At 38.9% G+C, this 17868-nt stretch overlaps 1 protein-coding gene across 1 annotated transcript; it reads left to right on the top strand.

Annotated features, from left to right (window-relative positions):
* Window positions 1-1204: 1204 nt before the first annotated feature.
* On the top strand, window positions 1205-13485 carry LOC149848255 (protein CELLULOSE SYNTHASE INTERACTIVE 3-like). The gene is made up of 8 exons (XM_089986669.1): window positions 1205-1487; window positions 1609-1685; window positions 2036-2138; window positions 2442-5526; window positions 5852-8396; window positions 11811-12265; window positions 12505-12621; window positions 12738-13485. The coding sequence occupies exons 3-8, from the start codon at window positions 2077-2079 to the stop codon at window positions 12897-12899; spliced, it is 6426 nt and encodes a 2141-aa protein (XP_089842795.1). The 5' UTR covers window positions 1205-1487; window positions 1609-1685; window positions 2036-2076; the 3' UTR covers window positions 12900-13485.
* The last annotated feature ends 4383 nt before the right edge of the window (window positions 13486-17868 follow it).

The raw sequence follows: 17868 nt of genomic DNA, 5'->3' as shown, positions 1-17868 counted from the left end.
TGAAGTGTTATTTATATAGATAGAAATTTCACAAGAAAAAAAAATGCAATACCATTATGATACTCCTTAAAAAATTAGCAATATAAGACTTTTGCAAGTTTTTAGTAATTTTGTTTTGCAATAATTTTTGGAATATCGCAATATCAATTGCAATTTTGTTCGCAAGTCCATCAATTTTTGGCTCATGACCTGCACAAATAAAAAAAATCACAACTGTGAGGAGTAAAAACATTCAGAAAAAATTAAGAACTTGTGAAATTGTCTATTTGACGAATTTTTGGTAAATTGTGGGGCATCTTGGATAACAAATCAAATTAAGGTCATTTTTCGAAGAAAAAAAAAGTCACGATAATGCTTTCATGGTGCAGCAATTGATCAATAATTGATGAAGATAGACTGTTTTTTAATTCATGAAATATGAGTAATTTACATTTTTCCTTTTGTGCATGGCATATTGATGATGATATGCATCACGTAGAACCAAGTTTTTAAGGGAAAAACAAGTTTTAAAAAAAAAACAAATCATTCATTTTCTTGACAAGAGTCTCTATATAACTATTTATAGAGAAAATTGTAAAAAAAAATCTTACTACGGATCCGAGATGGACTCAACCTCACTAAATTTGTAATCTACCTACTAAATTTCAAATGTGAAAAGTAAATCTTGATGGATCGTGAGATATAATACTTCATTCTTATTTTTGTTCTTATTTTTAATGGAATAATGGCCCTTGCGACTGGCAACTTTTGAATCATATGTTCTGCGGGTACATCAACGATCCAATTGTCTCTCGAGTTTCTTTGTCTTCAAGAAACTGATGCACCAACCAGGACTCCAAAAGTCTTCAATATGATCATGCGAGTCCAATCTAGTTAGGCTTCGGCCCAGACCCGAGTTCCAATTAAGATATGTTATTTTTCAATGTAGAAAACATAAAAAATATTTTTTTATTCAGTATGAACTGGGTTTGGTTTACGTAATTTTTACAGGACATGGGTATGATTTTTCTTGTGGTAGATCCAATTGGACGGAAGTCTGGACCTGGTACCAGCACCTCAAAATCAGATCAGTGTTCGAATTCACCTCTCTCTCTCTCTCTCCTAACGCAGAATAAAAACCAATAAAAAATAAGAAAATTTAAAATAGAAAGAGAAATACGTTTATAATAAAAATAAAAAGGAAAAAAAAGACATAGTTAACTCTGCCGACCACCCAGTAAGAGCTCTCTCTCTCTCTCTCTCTCTCTCTCTCTCTCTCTCTGCAGGTGTGCATTTTGTACTATACCCTTCTAACTCCCACAGGACGGAGAACGTGCAAAGGGTCTCTCCCTCTCTCTCTCTCTCTCTCTTTGCAGGTCTGCATTTTGTACTATACCCTTCTAACTTCCACAGGACGGAGAACGTGCAAAGGGTCTCTCTCTCTCTCAGGAATGAAACGGAAGCAGCGAGTAATAAAGGAAAAATATACTGTTTTGCCTTCTTTTGATGTATGTCTTGGACCTCCCTTTCATTATTTTACTCTCTCTCTCTCTCTCTACCCTTGATCTAAGGCTCTTTATTTTCCTTTATCTTTTGGCAATTTTCCATTCTTATGAATGCGGCTTCTAGTGAGATGCCATCGACGGCTGTAGCTATCCCTGAGGAATAATATGAAGAGCAGGGAAGATCCATAGCCAATTGATCAGGTAACATTCTTTTCTTCTCCATCTGCTTGTGGCCTTTTGTGTTTTTGGTGTTTCTGATGGAAAAGTAAAAGCCCACAAATATTGGGGTTTTTGGGGTCTCTCTATCTTGCGCTATGTTGTTGTGCATTGTGCTCTACCTTGACCCATTTACTTCAAGGTGACTACCGGTTAGTGGATCTCTAACTGGCAGTGAAATGGAGTCGTTGGTTGTTCGATCTTAGCCCTTTTGATCCAGGGCTACTGAGGAATTGAGCATTTTCCATTTGCTTTATGCTTTTTGGTGGGGGAATTAAGGTTGACTTTCTACTTATCTAGGATTTTTCTTGGTGTTGCGTTTATGGTTTTGCCAGAATCTTGATGTGTGTGACTCGAGTTGACAATTTCAGTTCAAATGTCAAAGTTCCCTAATCTCGCTCCTCAAGAACCCAGATCTGCTTCAGCTTCTCGACCGAGGTAATGTAATTTCTTTTCTCAATCTGATGTTTTTGATGTTTCAGTTTGACTAGGAATGGATTTTCAATTTTTGGGTGTTGATCCATTGAGATGAATGTGTTGCTTTTAATTAGTTTTTTCGGTTAGGAGAAATGACATACTTCATCTGATTTCTCTTCTTCGATTTGACCGCAATCATTTTTTAAAGAATGTTTCTAGTCAATGTGTTTGATCCAATGAAGCAAGTAGTAAATTTACCCACCTATAATCCTGAGATTTATGGCGTGCTTGGATTATGACAATTGGATATTTCTCACTACTTAGGGAACTGAACGGATCAGCAGCAGGAATGGAGGATCCCGATGGGATCATGGCCTCGGTTGCAGAACTCATTGAGCATTTGCATGCCAACATGTCCTCACCACATGAGAAAGAGTTGATCATCTCACGGTTGCTGGCTCTTGCCAAATCAAGAAAGGATGCAAGGATTGCGATCGGTTCTCACTCCCAGGCGATGCCCCTGTTCATTGCGGTGCTGAGGAATGGTACCTCAATTGCCCGAGTGAATGTTGCACTGACTCTTAGTGCATTGTGCAAGGAAGAGGATCTGAGAGTGAAGGTACTTCTTGGAGGATGTATACCACCATTGCTTGCATTGCTGAAGTCTGATGTGGTTGAGGCAAGGAAAGCAGCCGCTGAGGCAATCTTCGAGGTCTCCTCTGGTGGATTGTCTGATGATCATGTTGGGATGAAGATCTTTGTAACAGAGGGTGTGGTGCCTACTTTATGGGATCAGCTTGATCCAAAGATCAAGCAGGATAAGGTGGTTGAGGGATTTGTAACTGGGGCTCTAAGAAATTTGTGTGGTGATAAGGATGACTACTGGCGAGCTACTCTTGAGGCTGGCGGAGTGGAAATCATAGTAGAACTCCTATCTTCAGACAACCAGGTTGCTCAGTCCAATGCAGCTTCGCTCTTGGCTCGTCTGATGTTGGCTTTTAGTGACAGCATTCCTAAGGTGATTGAGGCAGGAGCAGTTAGGTCGTTGCTTCATCTTCTTGGTCGTGACAATGGCATATCTGTTCGTGCTAGTGCGGCTGATGCTTTGGAGGCTCTTTCCTGTAAGTCAAGTAGTGCTAAAAAAGCTGTGGTGGACGCCAATGGTATACCTGTTCTAATTGGTGCAATAGTGGCTCCTTCTAAAGAGGCCATGCAGGGGGGATGTGGTCAGGCACTTCAGGATCATTCTGTACGTGCCTTGGCAAACATTTGTGGTGGAATGCCAACTCTTATAATGCAGCTTGGTGAGATGTCCAGTTCCTCCCGAATGCCTTCTCACGTTGCTGATATTATTGGGGCACTTGCATATGCTCTTATGGTTTTTTATCAGAGCTCGGGCATATTAGAACCTTTTGATGCAACCCAGATCGAAAGACTCTTGGTGAAGCTATTGAAGCCAGGAGACTCAAAATTGGTTCAAGAACGTGTCTTCGAGGCTTTAGCAAGTCTTTATGGAAATAGTTACCTCTCTAGGGATCTTAGTCATGGAGAAGCAAAGAAAAGGCTTGTTGGATTGGTTACCATGGCTGCTGCTGAGGTGCAGGAGGACCTGATACACTCTTTGACAAACTTATGCTCTGGTGACATGAGTATCTGGGAGTCTCTTGGTAAGCGAGAAGGTGTACAGTTATTGATTTCATTGTTTGGCTTATCGAGTGAACAACTTCAAGAATATGCTGTCACGTTGCTTTCTATCCTGACCCTCCAAGTCGATGACAGCAAGTGGGCTATAACAGCTGCAGGTGGTATACCACCACTTGTTCAGTTGTTAGAAACTGGATCTCACAAGGCAAAGGAAGAGGCTGCACATGTATTGTGGAACTTGTGCTGCCACAGCGAGGATATACGTGCATGTGTTGAAAGTGCTGGGGCTGTCCCTGCACTCTTATGGTTGCTAAAAAGTGGTGGTCCTAAGGGACAAAAGGCTTCTTCTATGGCTCTTACAAAGCTTATAAGATATGCTGATTCTGCCACTGTTAACCAGTTGTTAGCTTTACTTCTTGGAGATTTGCCAAGTTCAAAGGCCCATGTTATTACTGTTTTAGGTCATGTACTTACTGTGGCTTCACACAGAGACCTGGTGCAGATGGGGGCTCCTGCTAATAGAGGCCTCCACACTCTTGTTCAGGTTTTAAACTCCTCTAATGAAGAAACCCAAGAGCATGCTGCTTCTGTTCTAGCTGATCTCTTCAGTGTCAGACAAGATATTTGTGGAAGTCTTGCAACTGATGAGATTGTTCATCCATGCATCAAACTTCTTACGAGTAAGACCCAGGTTATTGCTACCCAGTCAGCTCGTGCTTTGGGTGCACTTTCTCGTCCAACAAAGGCCACAAATAAGATGTCCTACATTGCTGAAGGTGATGTGTACCCACTAATTAAGCTAGCCAAAACTTCTTCTATAGATGCTGCTGAGACTGCAGTTGCTACTTTGGCCAATCTTCTCTCTGACCCACAAATAGCTGGAGAAGCTATTGTTGAAGATATTGTCTCACCTCTGACCAAAGTTCTGGGAGAGGGTACTGTGGAAGGAAAAAAGAATGCCTCACGTGCACTGTACCAATTATTGTGTCATTTTCCAGTTGGTGATGTGCTTACAAGTAGTGCGCAATGTCGCTTCACAATTCTTGCACTTGTTGCTTTGTTAGCTGCAACTGATATGGAGGCGGCTGATTCATCTGATGCCCTTGAAGTACTTGCTTTGCTAGCTAGAACTAAGCAGTGTGTCAATTCATCTTACCCTCCTCGGTCAGTTCTCGCAGAAGTTCCATCCAGCTTAGAGCCGTTGGTTCAATGCTTGGCAGTTGGGCTCCCTCCAGTGCAAGACAAGGCAATTGAAATTCTTTCTAGGCTGTGTCATGATCAACCTGCTTTACTTGGAGATTTATTAGCCGGAAGCACACAGTGTGTCATTGCCCTTGCTGAAAGAACCATGGAGTCATCCAGCTTGGAGGTCAGAATTGGTGGGTCTGCGCTTCTCATTTGTGCTGCAAAGTTTCACACAAAGAACATGGTGGGTGTACTTGATGAGACCGGATGCTTAAAGCAGCTGATTTATTCTCTTGTTGAATTGGTGAAATACCACTCAGTTCCAGGCACGTTACAATTTAGAAATGAGGAGACTGAAGTTGGTCGGAGTACCAAAGTTGTCATGGATAAAGGTGCACATTTTCGAGAAGGGGATGAATTTGAAGTTCCTGATCCAGCAACTGTTCTGGGTGGCACAGTATCCTTATGGTTGCTATCTATAATTTCTTCATTTCATCTGAAGAGCAAAACTATGATTATGGAGGCTGGTGGACTTGATGCTCTCTCTGACAAGCTTGCAAGTTTTACACAAAACTCACAGGCATGTTCTTTCATTCTTTAAAACTCATCTACTTTCATTTGAGATTACTTGTTATGCTGCTTCTGGTTTGTTTCTGCGTTCCTGTTTTCGGTAATAATTGCTAATAGAAAATTTTTCATACAAACACTTTTTTCCTTTTTTTTCACTTCATACATTTAGAGGTTTTGGCATGTTTTGAAGAGATTTGTCTTGAGACGAATGCTGATGCGCAATTTTGCTTTTATCTGGCCTTCAAGACCAGAAAACTTTCATTCCAATACCTCATTTCATGATTGTAATTGTAGAATTCTACTGTAAAACCTCTGAAAATTGCTATCCTTCACAGGTACAGTTGGAGGATAGTGAAGGAGTGTGGATAAATGCTCTGCTTCTGGCTGTAATGTTCCAGGATGAGAATGTTTGTCTTTCTCCTGCTATCATGCGGATAATACCTTCTCTTGCATCATTGCTTAAGTCTGATGAAGTCATCGACAGATATTTTGCTGCTCAGGCTATTGCAAGTCTAGCTTCTAATGGAAGTAAAGGGACACTCCTCACTATTGCCAATTCAGGTGCCGTTGGAGGATTGATAACTCTTATTGGTACTGTTGAATCAAATATGCCAAACCTTGTTACTCTGTGTGAAGAATTTTCTCTCGCACGTCACCCTGATCAGGTGGTTCTTGAACGCCTCTTTGAGATGGAAGATGTGAGAGTTGGAGCTACTGCCCGTAAATCCATACCTCTATTGGTGGACGTTCTGAGACCAATGCCAGATCGACCTGGTGCACCTCCAATTGCTGTTCATCTCCTGGCCGTATTAGCAGAGGGAAGTGATGCAAACAAATTGGCCATGGCAGAAGCCGGGGCTTTGGAAGCTTTAACAAAGTACCTGTCATTGAGTCCCCAGGATTCTACAGAGACCACAATCTCTGACCTTTTCAGAGTTTTATTTAGCAATCCTGACTTGCTTCATCATGAAGCATCACAAACTTCTTTGAATCAACTCATTGCCGTTCTGAGGCTGGGGTCAAGAACTGCTAGGTATAGTTCTGCTAGGGCTCTTCAAAACCTGTTTGATGCTGAGAACATTAGAGATATGGAAATGGCTAAACAAGCTATCCAGCCACTAGTTGACATGCTTGATACTGGATCAGAGAGAGAGCAACATGCTGCTCTTATTGCTTTGGTCAAATTATTTTCTGGAAATACTTCTAAAGCTCTTGCTCTCATGGAAGTGGAAGGCCATCCACTGGAGAGCTTGCACAAGATTTTGTCAAATCCTTGTTCTATGGACTTGAAGAAAAATGCTGCAGAGCTCTGCTTTCTTCTATTTGGAAATGCCAAGGTTCGAGCGATGCCAGTTGCAACAGAATGTTTGGCACCTCTTATATCACTTATGGGTTCAGGTATAAGTGAGGCTGTAGAGTCAAGTGTTCGTGCTTTTGAGCGGCTATTGGAAGATGAACAGCATGCAGAGCTTGCGGCTTCATTTGAAGTGGTGGATCTTCTTGTTGAGTTGGTGTCTGGATCGAATTATGAACTTATGGAGGCATCAATTAGTGCCCTCATAAAGTTGGGAAGGGATCGTCCCCATTGTAAGCTTGACATGGTTAAGGCGGGGATTGTTGAAAGTTCCCTTGAGTTACTTCCTGTTGCACCCAGTTCTTTTTGTTCTTCAATTGCAGAATTGCTCCGTATTTTAACCAATAACAGTGGAATTGCGAGAAGCTCGGCTGCTGCCATGATGGTGGAGCCTCTTTTCTTGCTTTTGTTTCGTCCAGATTTTAGCATGTGGGGACAGCACAGTGCCTTGCAAGCTCTTGTAAACATTTTAGAGAAACCCCAAAGCCTTGCTACCCTGAAACTCACTCCTAGCCAGGTCATTGGACCTTTAATATCATTTCTCGAGTCTCCATCCCAAGCTATTCAGCAGCTTGGCACTGAACTTCTTTCACATCTTCTAGCTCAGGAGCATTTCCAACAAGATATTACAACTCAGAATGCAGTCGTACCTCTTGTGCAGCTTGCAGGAATTGGAATTTTAAATCTACAGCAAACAGCGGTAAAAGCACTTGAGAGCATTTCTATGAGTTGGCCTGATGCTGTTGCAGATGCTGGTGGAATTTTTGAGCTTTCTAAAGTTATTATCCAGGAGGACCCTCAGCCACCTCATGCACTATGGGAGTCAGCTGCATTGGTCCTCTCAAATGTCTTGCGGTCCAATTCTCAGTACTACTTCAAAGTTTCTCTCATAGTTTTGGTTCGGCTGTTGCACTCTTCACTGGAGGAAACCATTATTGTTGCTCTTAATGCATTGATAGTTCAAGAAAGAAATGATGCATCTAGTGCTGTACTTTTGGCAGAGGCTGGTGCAATAGATGCATTATTAGAGCTTCTAAGATCTCATCAGTGTGAAGAATCTGCAGGAAGATTGCTTGAAGCTATATTTAACAATGCGAGGGTGAGAGAAATGAAAGTTTCTAAGTATGCAATTGCTCCTCTATCACAATATCTTTTAGATCCTCAGACAAGATCTCAACCGGCGAGGCTGTTAGCAGCTCTTGCCCTTGGTGATCTTTTCCAAAATGAAGGACTTGCTAGAGCAAGTGATGCTGTATCTGCTTGCTGTGCCCTGATAAGTTTGCTAGAAGATCAGCCCACAGAAGAAATGACAATGGTAGCAATATGTGCACTGCAGAATCTGGTTATGAACAGCAGGACAAATAGGCGAGCTGTTGCAGAAGCAGGGGGCATATTAGTAATACAAGAGCTGCTTCTTTCTCCAAACTCAGAAGTTGTTGGACAGGCTGCATTACTCATTAAGTTCCTATTCTCTAATCATACTCTTCAAGAATATGTATCCAATGAGCTGATAAGGTCTTTGACAGGTAAGCGCTGTGCCTGGGCTGAATTTGGTTTGTGATTTTCTTTTGGCATGACCTCACTAAAATGTTTGTAGGTGTTTATGCATGCATGCATTTGTTGCCACTTTTCTTATTATTCAAATTTTTTGTTCGAGAAGTATAGAAAGAAGGTTCCATACATAGTTATCTGTTGAGTGCCATAAACTCATCATTGTATAGTGTAGTTCCATGGATTCGCTGCAGGACATTTTTGGATGCAGAATCAGGAAAACGGATACTGTATTACCCCTTTTTACATGAAATATTTTCTCGTAAATATGGGTGCAGTCTACCTGCATGTATTGATAAGCTATTCATTAAAGAGTTCACCCCAGGATGGACATCGGAAGGGATAATGTGTTTTAAAGTACCAGGAACATGATGACCAAGGGTCTGGCCTGGTGCAAATCGTTTGTAATGGGGCAAAACCTGATTATGTACTCATTTCGGGCATGGACCTGATTGGGACTGGCCTTATGCTCTGTAAACACTAGGCCAGACATGACTTGGGCTTGGTTCTTCCGTATCCTAAATGGCTTTAGTTGTGTCCAACCCAGGCTGTCTGGATCTCGCTCAGTGGTCACCCTTAAATTCATGGGTAACATGAATGCCAATTAATACTCAACACTACTGAATAAGAAAGGCTACATTAAATAATGAATCCATACTGATGTATTGTCTAATACTAAATGGGTTAATGTATATACCATGATGCATTGTGTTTTATCAATTATTAGTTGACCATTTTTTCTCAAAAATATTTAGTCGACCATTAGTTTCTGCATAAGTGAAAATCCTAGCTCAATAACAAGCAAAATATTATGCATATTCTAAAGAAAATGAATACCATATGGACCTATAGTGCACAATGGGCTATGTTATGTATCAATTATATATCTATCATTAGCTTACCATTAGTGGATAATCTTACCACCAATTTCATCCATATGGACATAGGCATTCATCCATATTCGCACACTCACATAGATCATGGATACCCTATTTGAGTTGTGAATTCATGTTTACCAATTCTGAGAATAAGACATAAATAAGCATAAATCATATAGCCTCTGCTTCCATTAAAAAAAGATGAAGAATATGACCTATATGCTTGTGGATATGTCTATGACTACTTGTCTCGCCTTGGAACATGTCATAGTGTCTCCTTTTTCAAGGGTCTTCTTTTACATCGATGATTTTCACAGGGCCATGGATTGGAGAATGTTGGATGTGGATCACTGTTGCTAATAATTACGCTCCTAAAGACCTTCATGTTTTCAGTGCGTAGGATCAGTAGAAATTCACCTTGATTTGTTTTCATTGAAATTTAACTCAAATACATAATCAAACGAGTATAAACATATATGTGCTTGTTTGTTAGAAAGTGAGTTGGAATACATTGAGTTCAATAATGAACCCATACTTATGCACGTGAAGTGCAAATACACCCATTAAAGGGAAACAACACAAGCACATAATGTGTTAACCCATAAAACCCATAAAAAGGAAAAAATATGACATAAAGTCATAAGTTGCATATCATTGAAGAAACAATGGACAAGGGGTAAAAACCCCATTACAATGAAGCATAAGCTCCCTCAAGAAGTAGAAAATACAAAGGGGGAGACCCCTATTTATAACACAAGAAAGGAGCCACCTAGGGGGCTCCCAAAGGAGTCGTTGGGAGCCCCCAACGGTCACATTTGTGACCGTTGGGGGCTCCCCAACGACTCTTTGGGGAGCCACCCTAGGTTGCGCAAACCAAAAAAAGGAAAAAATAAAAAATAAAATAAAAGATAAAATTACAAACATATTCCAAATGGAATATGCGTAAAACTGGAAATGTCTAAACTACCCCTATGCCTATAAATAGAGAAATATATATTTTATATATATAATTAGGATAATACATATGCATATATACCATATATGAATATGTATTATACTTTATATATATAAAATATATATAATATTACAAATGTTGAATGATACATTTTAACACTTGTTCTCATTGATTGCATGGGTAGCTAGATATATAGAACCAGCTTTCTGGATACTTATGAATCTATAAGTTTGTATGCAGGTTAAAGGTCGCGTTACAGTCATGGCATAGAGAAAGGAATTCAGTGTGTGTGGTGATTAGTGGACTGACACCAATATCCGTATCCATTTGATGATGCATGTTAATGAAACTATGGTTAAACCGTTAAACTAATCTAGTCTCTTTACCTGCAAAAAGGGAAATAATGCCCAATCTGCCCTGGGTGGTTGTTGCCTCTTGGACAAGATGGATCTAGCTTGTGCTTATTGTTTTGAGAGCTAAGAATGAAGTCATAAGCTTAAAGACAAAATTTTATAAATGGAAGAATCTAGTGCATGTAAAGGATGGGTTAAAAGTTATGGTGAGGGAGAAATTGTATCAGTTATTAACTGGATGACATAGCTGTATTGACTTTGCTTCGGTAGAATTCTGCCAAGTAGAGACAAACTTTGTGCATGTGTTCAGAGCAAACATCCATTACTCCTACTTTCACAAGCTTTTATATTTATGAATTAACTCGTATTGTAGTTTACTGTTATTACATAACATACATTATCATCCAATTGCTTTTGTTTGTTTTTATTGCTAGCGCTAATCAGTCTCCAAAGCTGACATTCTTTTGAAACTCTAGTTTTGTTATGTGTCTGCTCTGATCATGCAAGCTTCAGAAGATTATCTCTTTTGTATCTGTATGTGTATAAAGGAGACACATTTGAGACTTTGGGTGTTCTTTAAACCTAAGTTTACCATGGAAAACTTAACATATTATTTTTCAACTTGCACTTAAGTTTTCTGGGACAAGGTTAAAAAATTCTGCAGCATTCCTCATACATTTTTCAGACTCAAATTTTATACCAAAATTACTTGACCTCTCTCAGACATGGATATTTTATTTTTGAAAGATTGGGGGGTAATGGTCCTTAAACTATTGCATCGTACCTCTCATCTTCTGTGTAGTTTATGGGAATCTCTAAACACTAATAGGTTCTACTTTATCCTTTCTATTAATTTTAAAACCATCCTTGTTGATGTACAAGATGGGCAACGGGAGCCTCGAATGGGTCTAACACTGTAAAACTCTCTCTCTCTCTCTCACGCACTTCATGGAGAGATGATATAGGAAGAGGATGGGTTCAAGGCTGCAGGAATGTCATCAAAAAAATTTCGGGTAGCACCTTTGTTGCATTTTTGGTAGCTTAGTCAATGCTTCAGTATGTGTCTTTTGAGAAGTTGCAAAATAATACATTTAAACTGCATCTATCAAGACTGGTTTACATCTTTTTACAGGTGCAATTGGAGTTATATCTGTTATGATTTATCCTATAAGATGCTGATACTGTTGTTGGTGTTTCTTGCAGCTGCCTTGGAAAAAGAGTTATGGTCAACAGCAACTATCAATGTAGAAATCCTGAGAACCATAAATGTGATATTCACCAACTTCTCCAAACTCCACATTTCTGAAGCAGCTACTCTTTGTATCCCACACTTGATAGGCGCCCTAAAAGCAGGATCTGAAGCTGCCCAGGAGTCTGTCTTGGACACCCTGTGTTTGTTAAAGCAATCATGGTCAACCATGCCCATAGAAATTGCCAAAGCTCAAGCCATGATTGCATCAGAAGCAATTCCCATATTGCAACTACTTATGAGAACATGCCTACCCAGCTTTCATGATAGAGCAGACAGCTTGCTGCATTGCTTACCTGGTTGTTTGACTGTCACCATTAAACGTGGGAATAACTTGAAACTGGCTATGGGAAGCACCAATGCTTTTTGTCGATTGACAATTGGGAATGGTCCTCCACGCCAGACAAAGGTAAGCTTCAGCAGTGAAATGTTTCTACTGATTTATAGCGAGCACCCTATTGCCACTGTGTGGGCTTGCTTGCCAGCACACCGTCTTCACTTTTGATCATGATTTCTGCACTTCCTGCTTTACTGTAATAACTCATTGTTTTGTGCTTTAACTTAAATATGTGTACGTTTGCATCATGCATCCTTGGTATAGTCCATTAATACTGTTTTGGATAATTAAGTATTCTTCTCTTTTATTAGGTGGTAAATCATAGTACTTGTCCTGAATGGAAAGAAGGATTCACATGGGCATTCGATGTGCCTCCAAAAGGCCAAAAACTCCACATTCTTTGCAAAAACAGGAGTACATTTGGGAAGGTGTGCTAGTACTTTTAGTTTTCTTCTTTTCTGAACAATATGTTTCTTTGGGTTTTGGATTTTCTTTATTTGCCTCAAAACTTTAGTTCTGATTGACTAATGTGATCACATTCCAGACAACACTTGGTAGGGTGACGATCCAGATAGACAAGGTTGTGACAGAAGGAATATACAGTGGCTTTTTCAGTCTAAATCATGATGTGAATCGTGATGAATCATCAAGGACACTTGAAATTGAAATATTGTGGTCTAACCGGACATCAAATGAGAGTTTATAAGTGTTTCATGTATCACAGAGGTTGGTGATCCCTTGAACTCTCAGGGAGCTGAGCAGTCTGCATTTATGTAGTTTGTGGTTTTCTGTTGAGATCCAGTTTTGCAGTTGCAGCAAATGCTGTTTGCTGATGTGGTGGTAGTGTACATGTTTGAAGTTGGTGTTTGAGAAGAGCAAAGGGATTTGTGCTTCCCATGATCATGATGGTTGGGATTCTGCTGTATTTGTTTCGGCAAAAGAGGATCTCTTGCAAGCTGATGGGAGTGGGGTATCTCTTTCTCAGGATTTGTTTTTGGTGATGTACAGTAGGAGGAAGGAGGAATGGCTGTTGGAGAGTGATTGTCAATTTTTTGAGGTTGGGTTCTCAAAGTGCGAGTCTGAGAAGCATAGTTAAGCATCTAGTTTGATGTACAAAATACAACACATGCATCCCTGAAGGGGGGTGACGGTTGACTGCTTTTCTCTTGTTTCCATGACGTCAACATTTGTTAACACGATTATAAGAGTTGTACAGAGTGACTGTGCCTCAAGACTCTTCTTTCATTTGTCTGTTTAGCAGTAATATTTTTCATTAAATTGAACAAAACACTGTAGGGAAACTCAAAGATCTAATACTGCATCCAGAGCAAAAATACAGAAAATAGAATGGTTATAAAAAAAATGGTGAATTGTGAACTGTTAAAATGGTATTCTTTTTAAGGTCCTTAGAAAGCCAAAAGTTAGTCATTTAAATTTAGAAACCAGGGGTGACACCAGGCCATCTTCCCTGGAAAGTTCCGATTGCTGTGTCTTGTGACTGCTCTCCTTCGTGTTTAGCCAAGGCAGGTGTGCCATTTGGAAGTAGATCAAATTCTCCATTTGTCAATACTTAGGCCTATCTGCAAGTGTCACTTCTCTCACCATGGTATTTATCGGTGGCCAATGCTATCCAAGTTCCATACAGTTTTTCTTGGGCCATTGGCTCGTCTTTCACTCTGCTTTCCTGTCTTTGTTTGTGTTTCATGGCTCTCCTGTAGGAAAATTTTTAATTGAGATGTATCTTCTGCGCTATATTCCAAAACAGACCTTTCTGTTCCTATCTTGCATCTTTTTTAACTTGTCAAGGAGAGACCTGAAACTAATTTTGCATACAAAATGGTTTTGGTTTTGGTTTTGCTTACCTTGCTTTAAAATATGTTTTTGTACAAGGGAAGCTGTTTAATAAACTTCCTACAGGTAAATCATGGTTAACGAGTTAATGAGATACTGGTCCTGGTTTGTCTACTTAAAAAAAAGGGACTTAGACCTTTTAGAAAACAGGGACTGTTTTTGGAAGAGAAAATTCCATTTATTGGCCGACCTTTAGACCTTAATTTTAAATATGAGCCTCACTTTTCTGAAATTTTTAAATATGGGCCAAACTTTTTCTGTAAACAGTCAAATAGGGACCTCAGGTCAACATCAAACGTGGCTCCTTTTCGGCTTCTTGTACTGTCCTTGAAAAATTGGAAAGTACTTACTCATCTTCCTAAAAAAAGAAAAAACAGACAGTTTGAACTCTTAACGATGAAGGTCACTGTTGTAATTTGACTTATGATTTAACCTGAGTTAAACACTTGTTTTAGTAGTTTTCATAAAAACAGAGTCTATATTTGAAATTGCAGAAATGTGTGCCTCATTTAAAATTAAGATTCTTCCTAAAAAATTATATCTAAAATTAAGGGCAAAATGTTGGCCCCTAAATGAAATTTTCTCTTTTTTGGAATGAATCCTAATTGAAAATTTTATTTTTTAAATAACTATCCTTCCTAGCAAGTTGCGTTAGCTGTTGTTTGATATGATATTGACATGTGACAGCTGTTGGAATCTAAACATGCTGCGAACGTCTACTGTCATACGTAGGCAACAGGGGGCATCTTGGAGCACCTGCCCAGGTCACGAATGGTAGGGGGCCTAGGACAAAGGTGTTTCGTTTCAGGATCAACCAATGTTGTCAAAATAGTATCGACTATCGAATCGTTTGGCCAACGATTCAGGTGAATAGGCCCATACCGATTCTCAAGTGAATCGTTTTGAATCAGTTAAAAATTAATTAAAAAATATTTCTTGTCAATCACAACGTATACGTGCTAAAGCAATTAAAATAATATTAAAAAATTAATTTTAAGCATTTTTTACCTTTGTTAAAAATAGCTGATTCAGATTAATACCTACCATCATTGTAACGCCTAAAATTGTAGAGATTTTTTTTTTGAAATATATATAGTGAAAGACTTTAACAGTAAACATTGGGACAAACCCAGAACAAATTGAAAAGAACTTAGGATGGCAAATACTACTCAAGTTCAAGTAAAATAAGTATATCATTCATTCATCAAAGTGTTACAAAATTTGAAACTTCATTCATCATCCAAAGACCAAAACAATATGAGAGTACTAATTTGAATACATTTCCGATTACTTTTTTGTTTTTTCTATGAAATAATTGATAGGTGGGGTGGCGTGTATAACTTACCAATTTCATTTTGTTTTCTAAGTCGGTACTCAAAAAAATTACATTTTTTGATAAAAACTATGAAAATCTTCGCAAACAAGCATTTTTAAGTAATTATTACACATGATCATGCATGAAAATGTATGAAATTATGCATGATCAAAGAATTAAAGTTTGTTTTAGTGAAATTTGCATTCAAAATCAAACTTATGAAAAATAATTTTTTTATGAAATAATTGACAAATTTCATTAAAATAAAGTCGAATATAATTTTAGATGAATCCCGACTTAATTTGATATGTATGTAATGTAATTGTATGAAATTAGAATTGATTTTGTATGAATTTTAAATCAAAAATTTTAAAAATATAAAATATTAAATAAAGTTTTTATGAAATAAAAACCTTAAATTAATTAAGTTCTACAAAATGGTAGAGGTCCACACGGTGGGGCATCCCCCTATGTGGGCCTATCCGATGTGGCATCTCATACTGAAAGTTTGAAAAATGGTTTTCAAATGAAGCATTATGCATTGACGGGTTAATATTTAGTGCTATTGAGGGCACCAAATTATATGAAACTATTGAGTTGAAAATCATAAATTTTAGATTTTTTTTTAAATTAAATCTTATGGATGTGATCTACAATGTTTATTTAGTGAAAAATGAGTTTTGAATCATATGATTGTGATAGATAAATAGTTTTTTAAGAGCTTCAAAAATTAGCGGTTCACAATGTACTAAAATTTTATAACTCAAAAAATTATATTTTTGGATCGAAATAACAACATGATCCAAGGTTTGATCCTTAGCCAATTAACCTTCATGAACACATCTATGCTGTCAGATTGAGTTAATAAAGCTTGAACCTATGATTTTCAGCTTAATAGTTACCTATTTGGTGCCTTTAATAGCACCAAATATTAACCCTGCATGGGCATGTTTTTTGTGTATGAAAATTTTTTCAGTTGGTTAAAGCATTCATCTTTTTATTCTCAAAATCTGGCATTTTGAAAAGAGAATGTGGAAAGCTATATTCCAGATTTGAGTCATTCTCTTCCAATGATGAGGTAAAGCATGAATACTTTGATCCTTTCCAAGTAGCTTGGGGTCCACTTCATATTGGATCCAAAATCTACAAGTTAGGCCATAACAATGATGAGGTAAAGTGCCACCTCCCATGTGGTAAGCGGGGTCTTGTGCCAAGCTGAAGGCCCAGGTTTGAATCCCTCTTACACATGGGGCTTAAGAGATATCTGGTAGGGGTCTGCCTAACCCCAGCTATCAAAAAAAAATGATGAGGTAAAGCATTAGGTATGGGTGCCCACAACGGCTCCGCTTATCTGGTACCGGCAACTTGTGAATGTTACCAGGCTGATAGGATGTTACAAGTTCGAAACCCATGGGTGGCATACCTTGCCACAAGGTCAAAGTCAACTGTACTCAGTGGACCAACCGGAGGCCAGCCAATGTGCAGTTGTTGACGGGTTTTTTACACTTAGAATGCCCAAAAAATAAAAAAACATTATGCATGGGCATGTTACCCACCTCATGGGCCATAACCGTCCCAAGCCAACCCTGCAAAAACTGAACCTGTGTTTGCACCTTGGCTCTTTCTCCATTTATTACACAGAAACTGAACCAGGGATTGGAGACCTAGCTGCACTGGTCTTAGCCTGCCATACCTACAGTCCCAGTCCCAACCGCATAAAACTCCTTTGTTGTCTTATTTACCTTGAAGCTAAACTTGATAAGGCCATTCGTTAGCTCATCTAGCTTTCACAACTGGGACTGGATCAAACTATTTTGGACACTAACCATGATCTAGTGCAGGGGAATCAGCTCAGTCTTCTTGCCCAACAGCATAAATCTTAGTTTGGGCTACAACTTTTTAATGTAAAAGTGCATGGAGATGTTGGACATATGCCATGTCTCAATTCCCAGAACAAGCTCAGACACAGGAGCCCGGTAAGCTCATCAGACCGAACATAAACCAGGTTTGTGTTTGAGCTTACATATTTGGACCAAGATCTGAACCCAATAGGCATGATCCAACTTGACAAATTTAAGGCTCATCAAACCAGACCAGGGAGACACACTCAATGGATATTCCACAGGCTGGGATAGCCCTATAAATGGGTCAGTTTAAGCATGGCCATTGCCCGTAAAGCTTATTACACTTTAGATTCACAAATGACAAGACCAGGTGACGTTGGGCTTGGATTGGTTTTGATTTTGGATCTAGCATGGAGCCAACCCGGATAATCTCCAGGACAGCTGCAATCATTGTATGTTCTTGTCAACAAGTTTAACAAAAGAATGTGCATAAGCACCAAAAAGCAACAAATCATAAGATGACAAGAATGTTCAGTTTAGTTAATGCCTTTGGGGTTAAGCATCAAGAATGTAAAAGAAAACACAATTTGCAAGATAATGGCCCAGTTCATATCTGCACAAACAAGATTTGGAATACAAGCACTCAGATTAAGATGCCGAAGAGA

The sequence above is a fragment of the Nuphar pumila genome, chromosome 1 (genome assembly GCF_984573655.1).
Source record: "Nuphar pumila chromosome 1, dmNupPumi1.hap1.1, whole genome shotgun sequence".
In the NCBI taxonomy this organism is placed as follows: domain Eukaryota; kingdom Viridiplantae; phylum Streptophyta; class Magnoliopsida; order Nymphaeales; family Nymphaeaceae; genus Nuphar; species Nuphar pumila.
This window is presented reverse-complemented; position numbering and strand designations above follow the sequence as displayed.

What these genes read in the sequence shown, in the direction of transcription:
- LOC149848255 (XM_089986669.1), top strand. Translation starts at nt 2,077, where the DNA reads ATGTCAAAGTTCCCTAATCTCGCTCCTCAAGAACCCAGATCTGCTTCA. An exon ending in GTTTTACACAAAACTCACAG is followed by an intron (nt 5,527 to 5,851) that starts GCATGTTCTTTC and finishes TATCCTTCACAG; the next exon opens with GTACAGTTGGAGGATAGTGA. An exon ending in GCTGATAAGGTCTTTGACAG is followed by an intron (nt 8,397 to 11,810) that starts GTAAGCGCTGTG and finishes TGTTTCTTGCAG; the next exon opens with CTGCCTTGGAAAAAGAGTTA.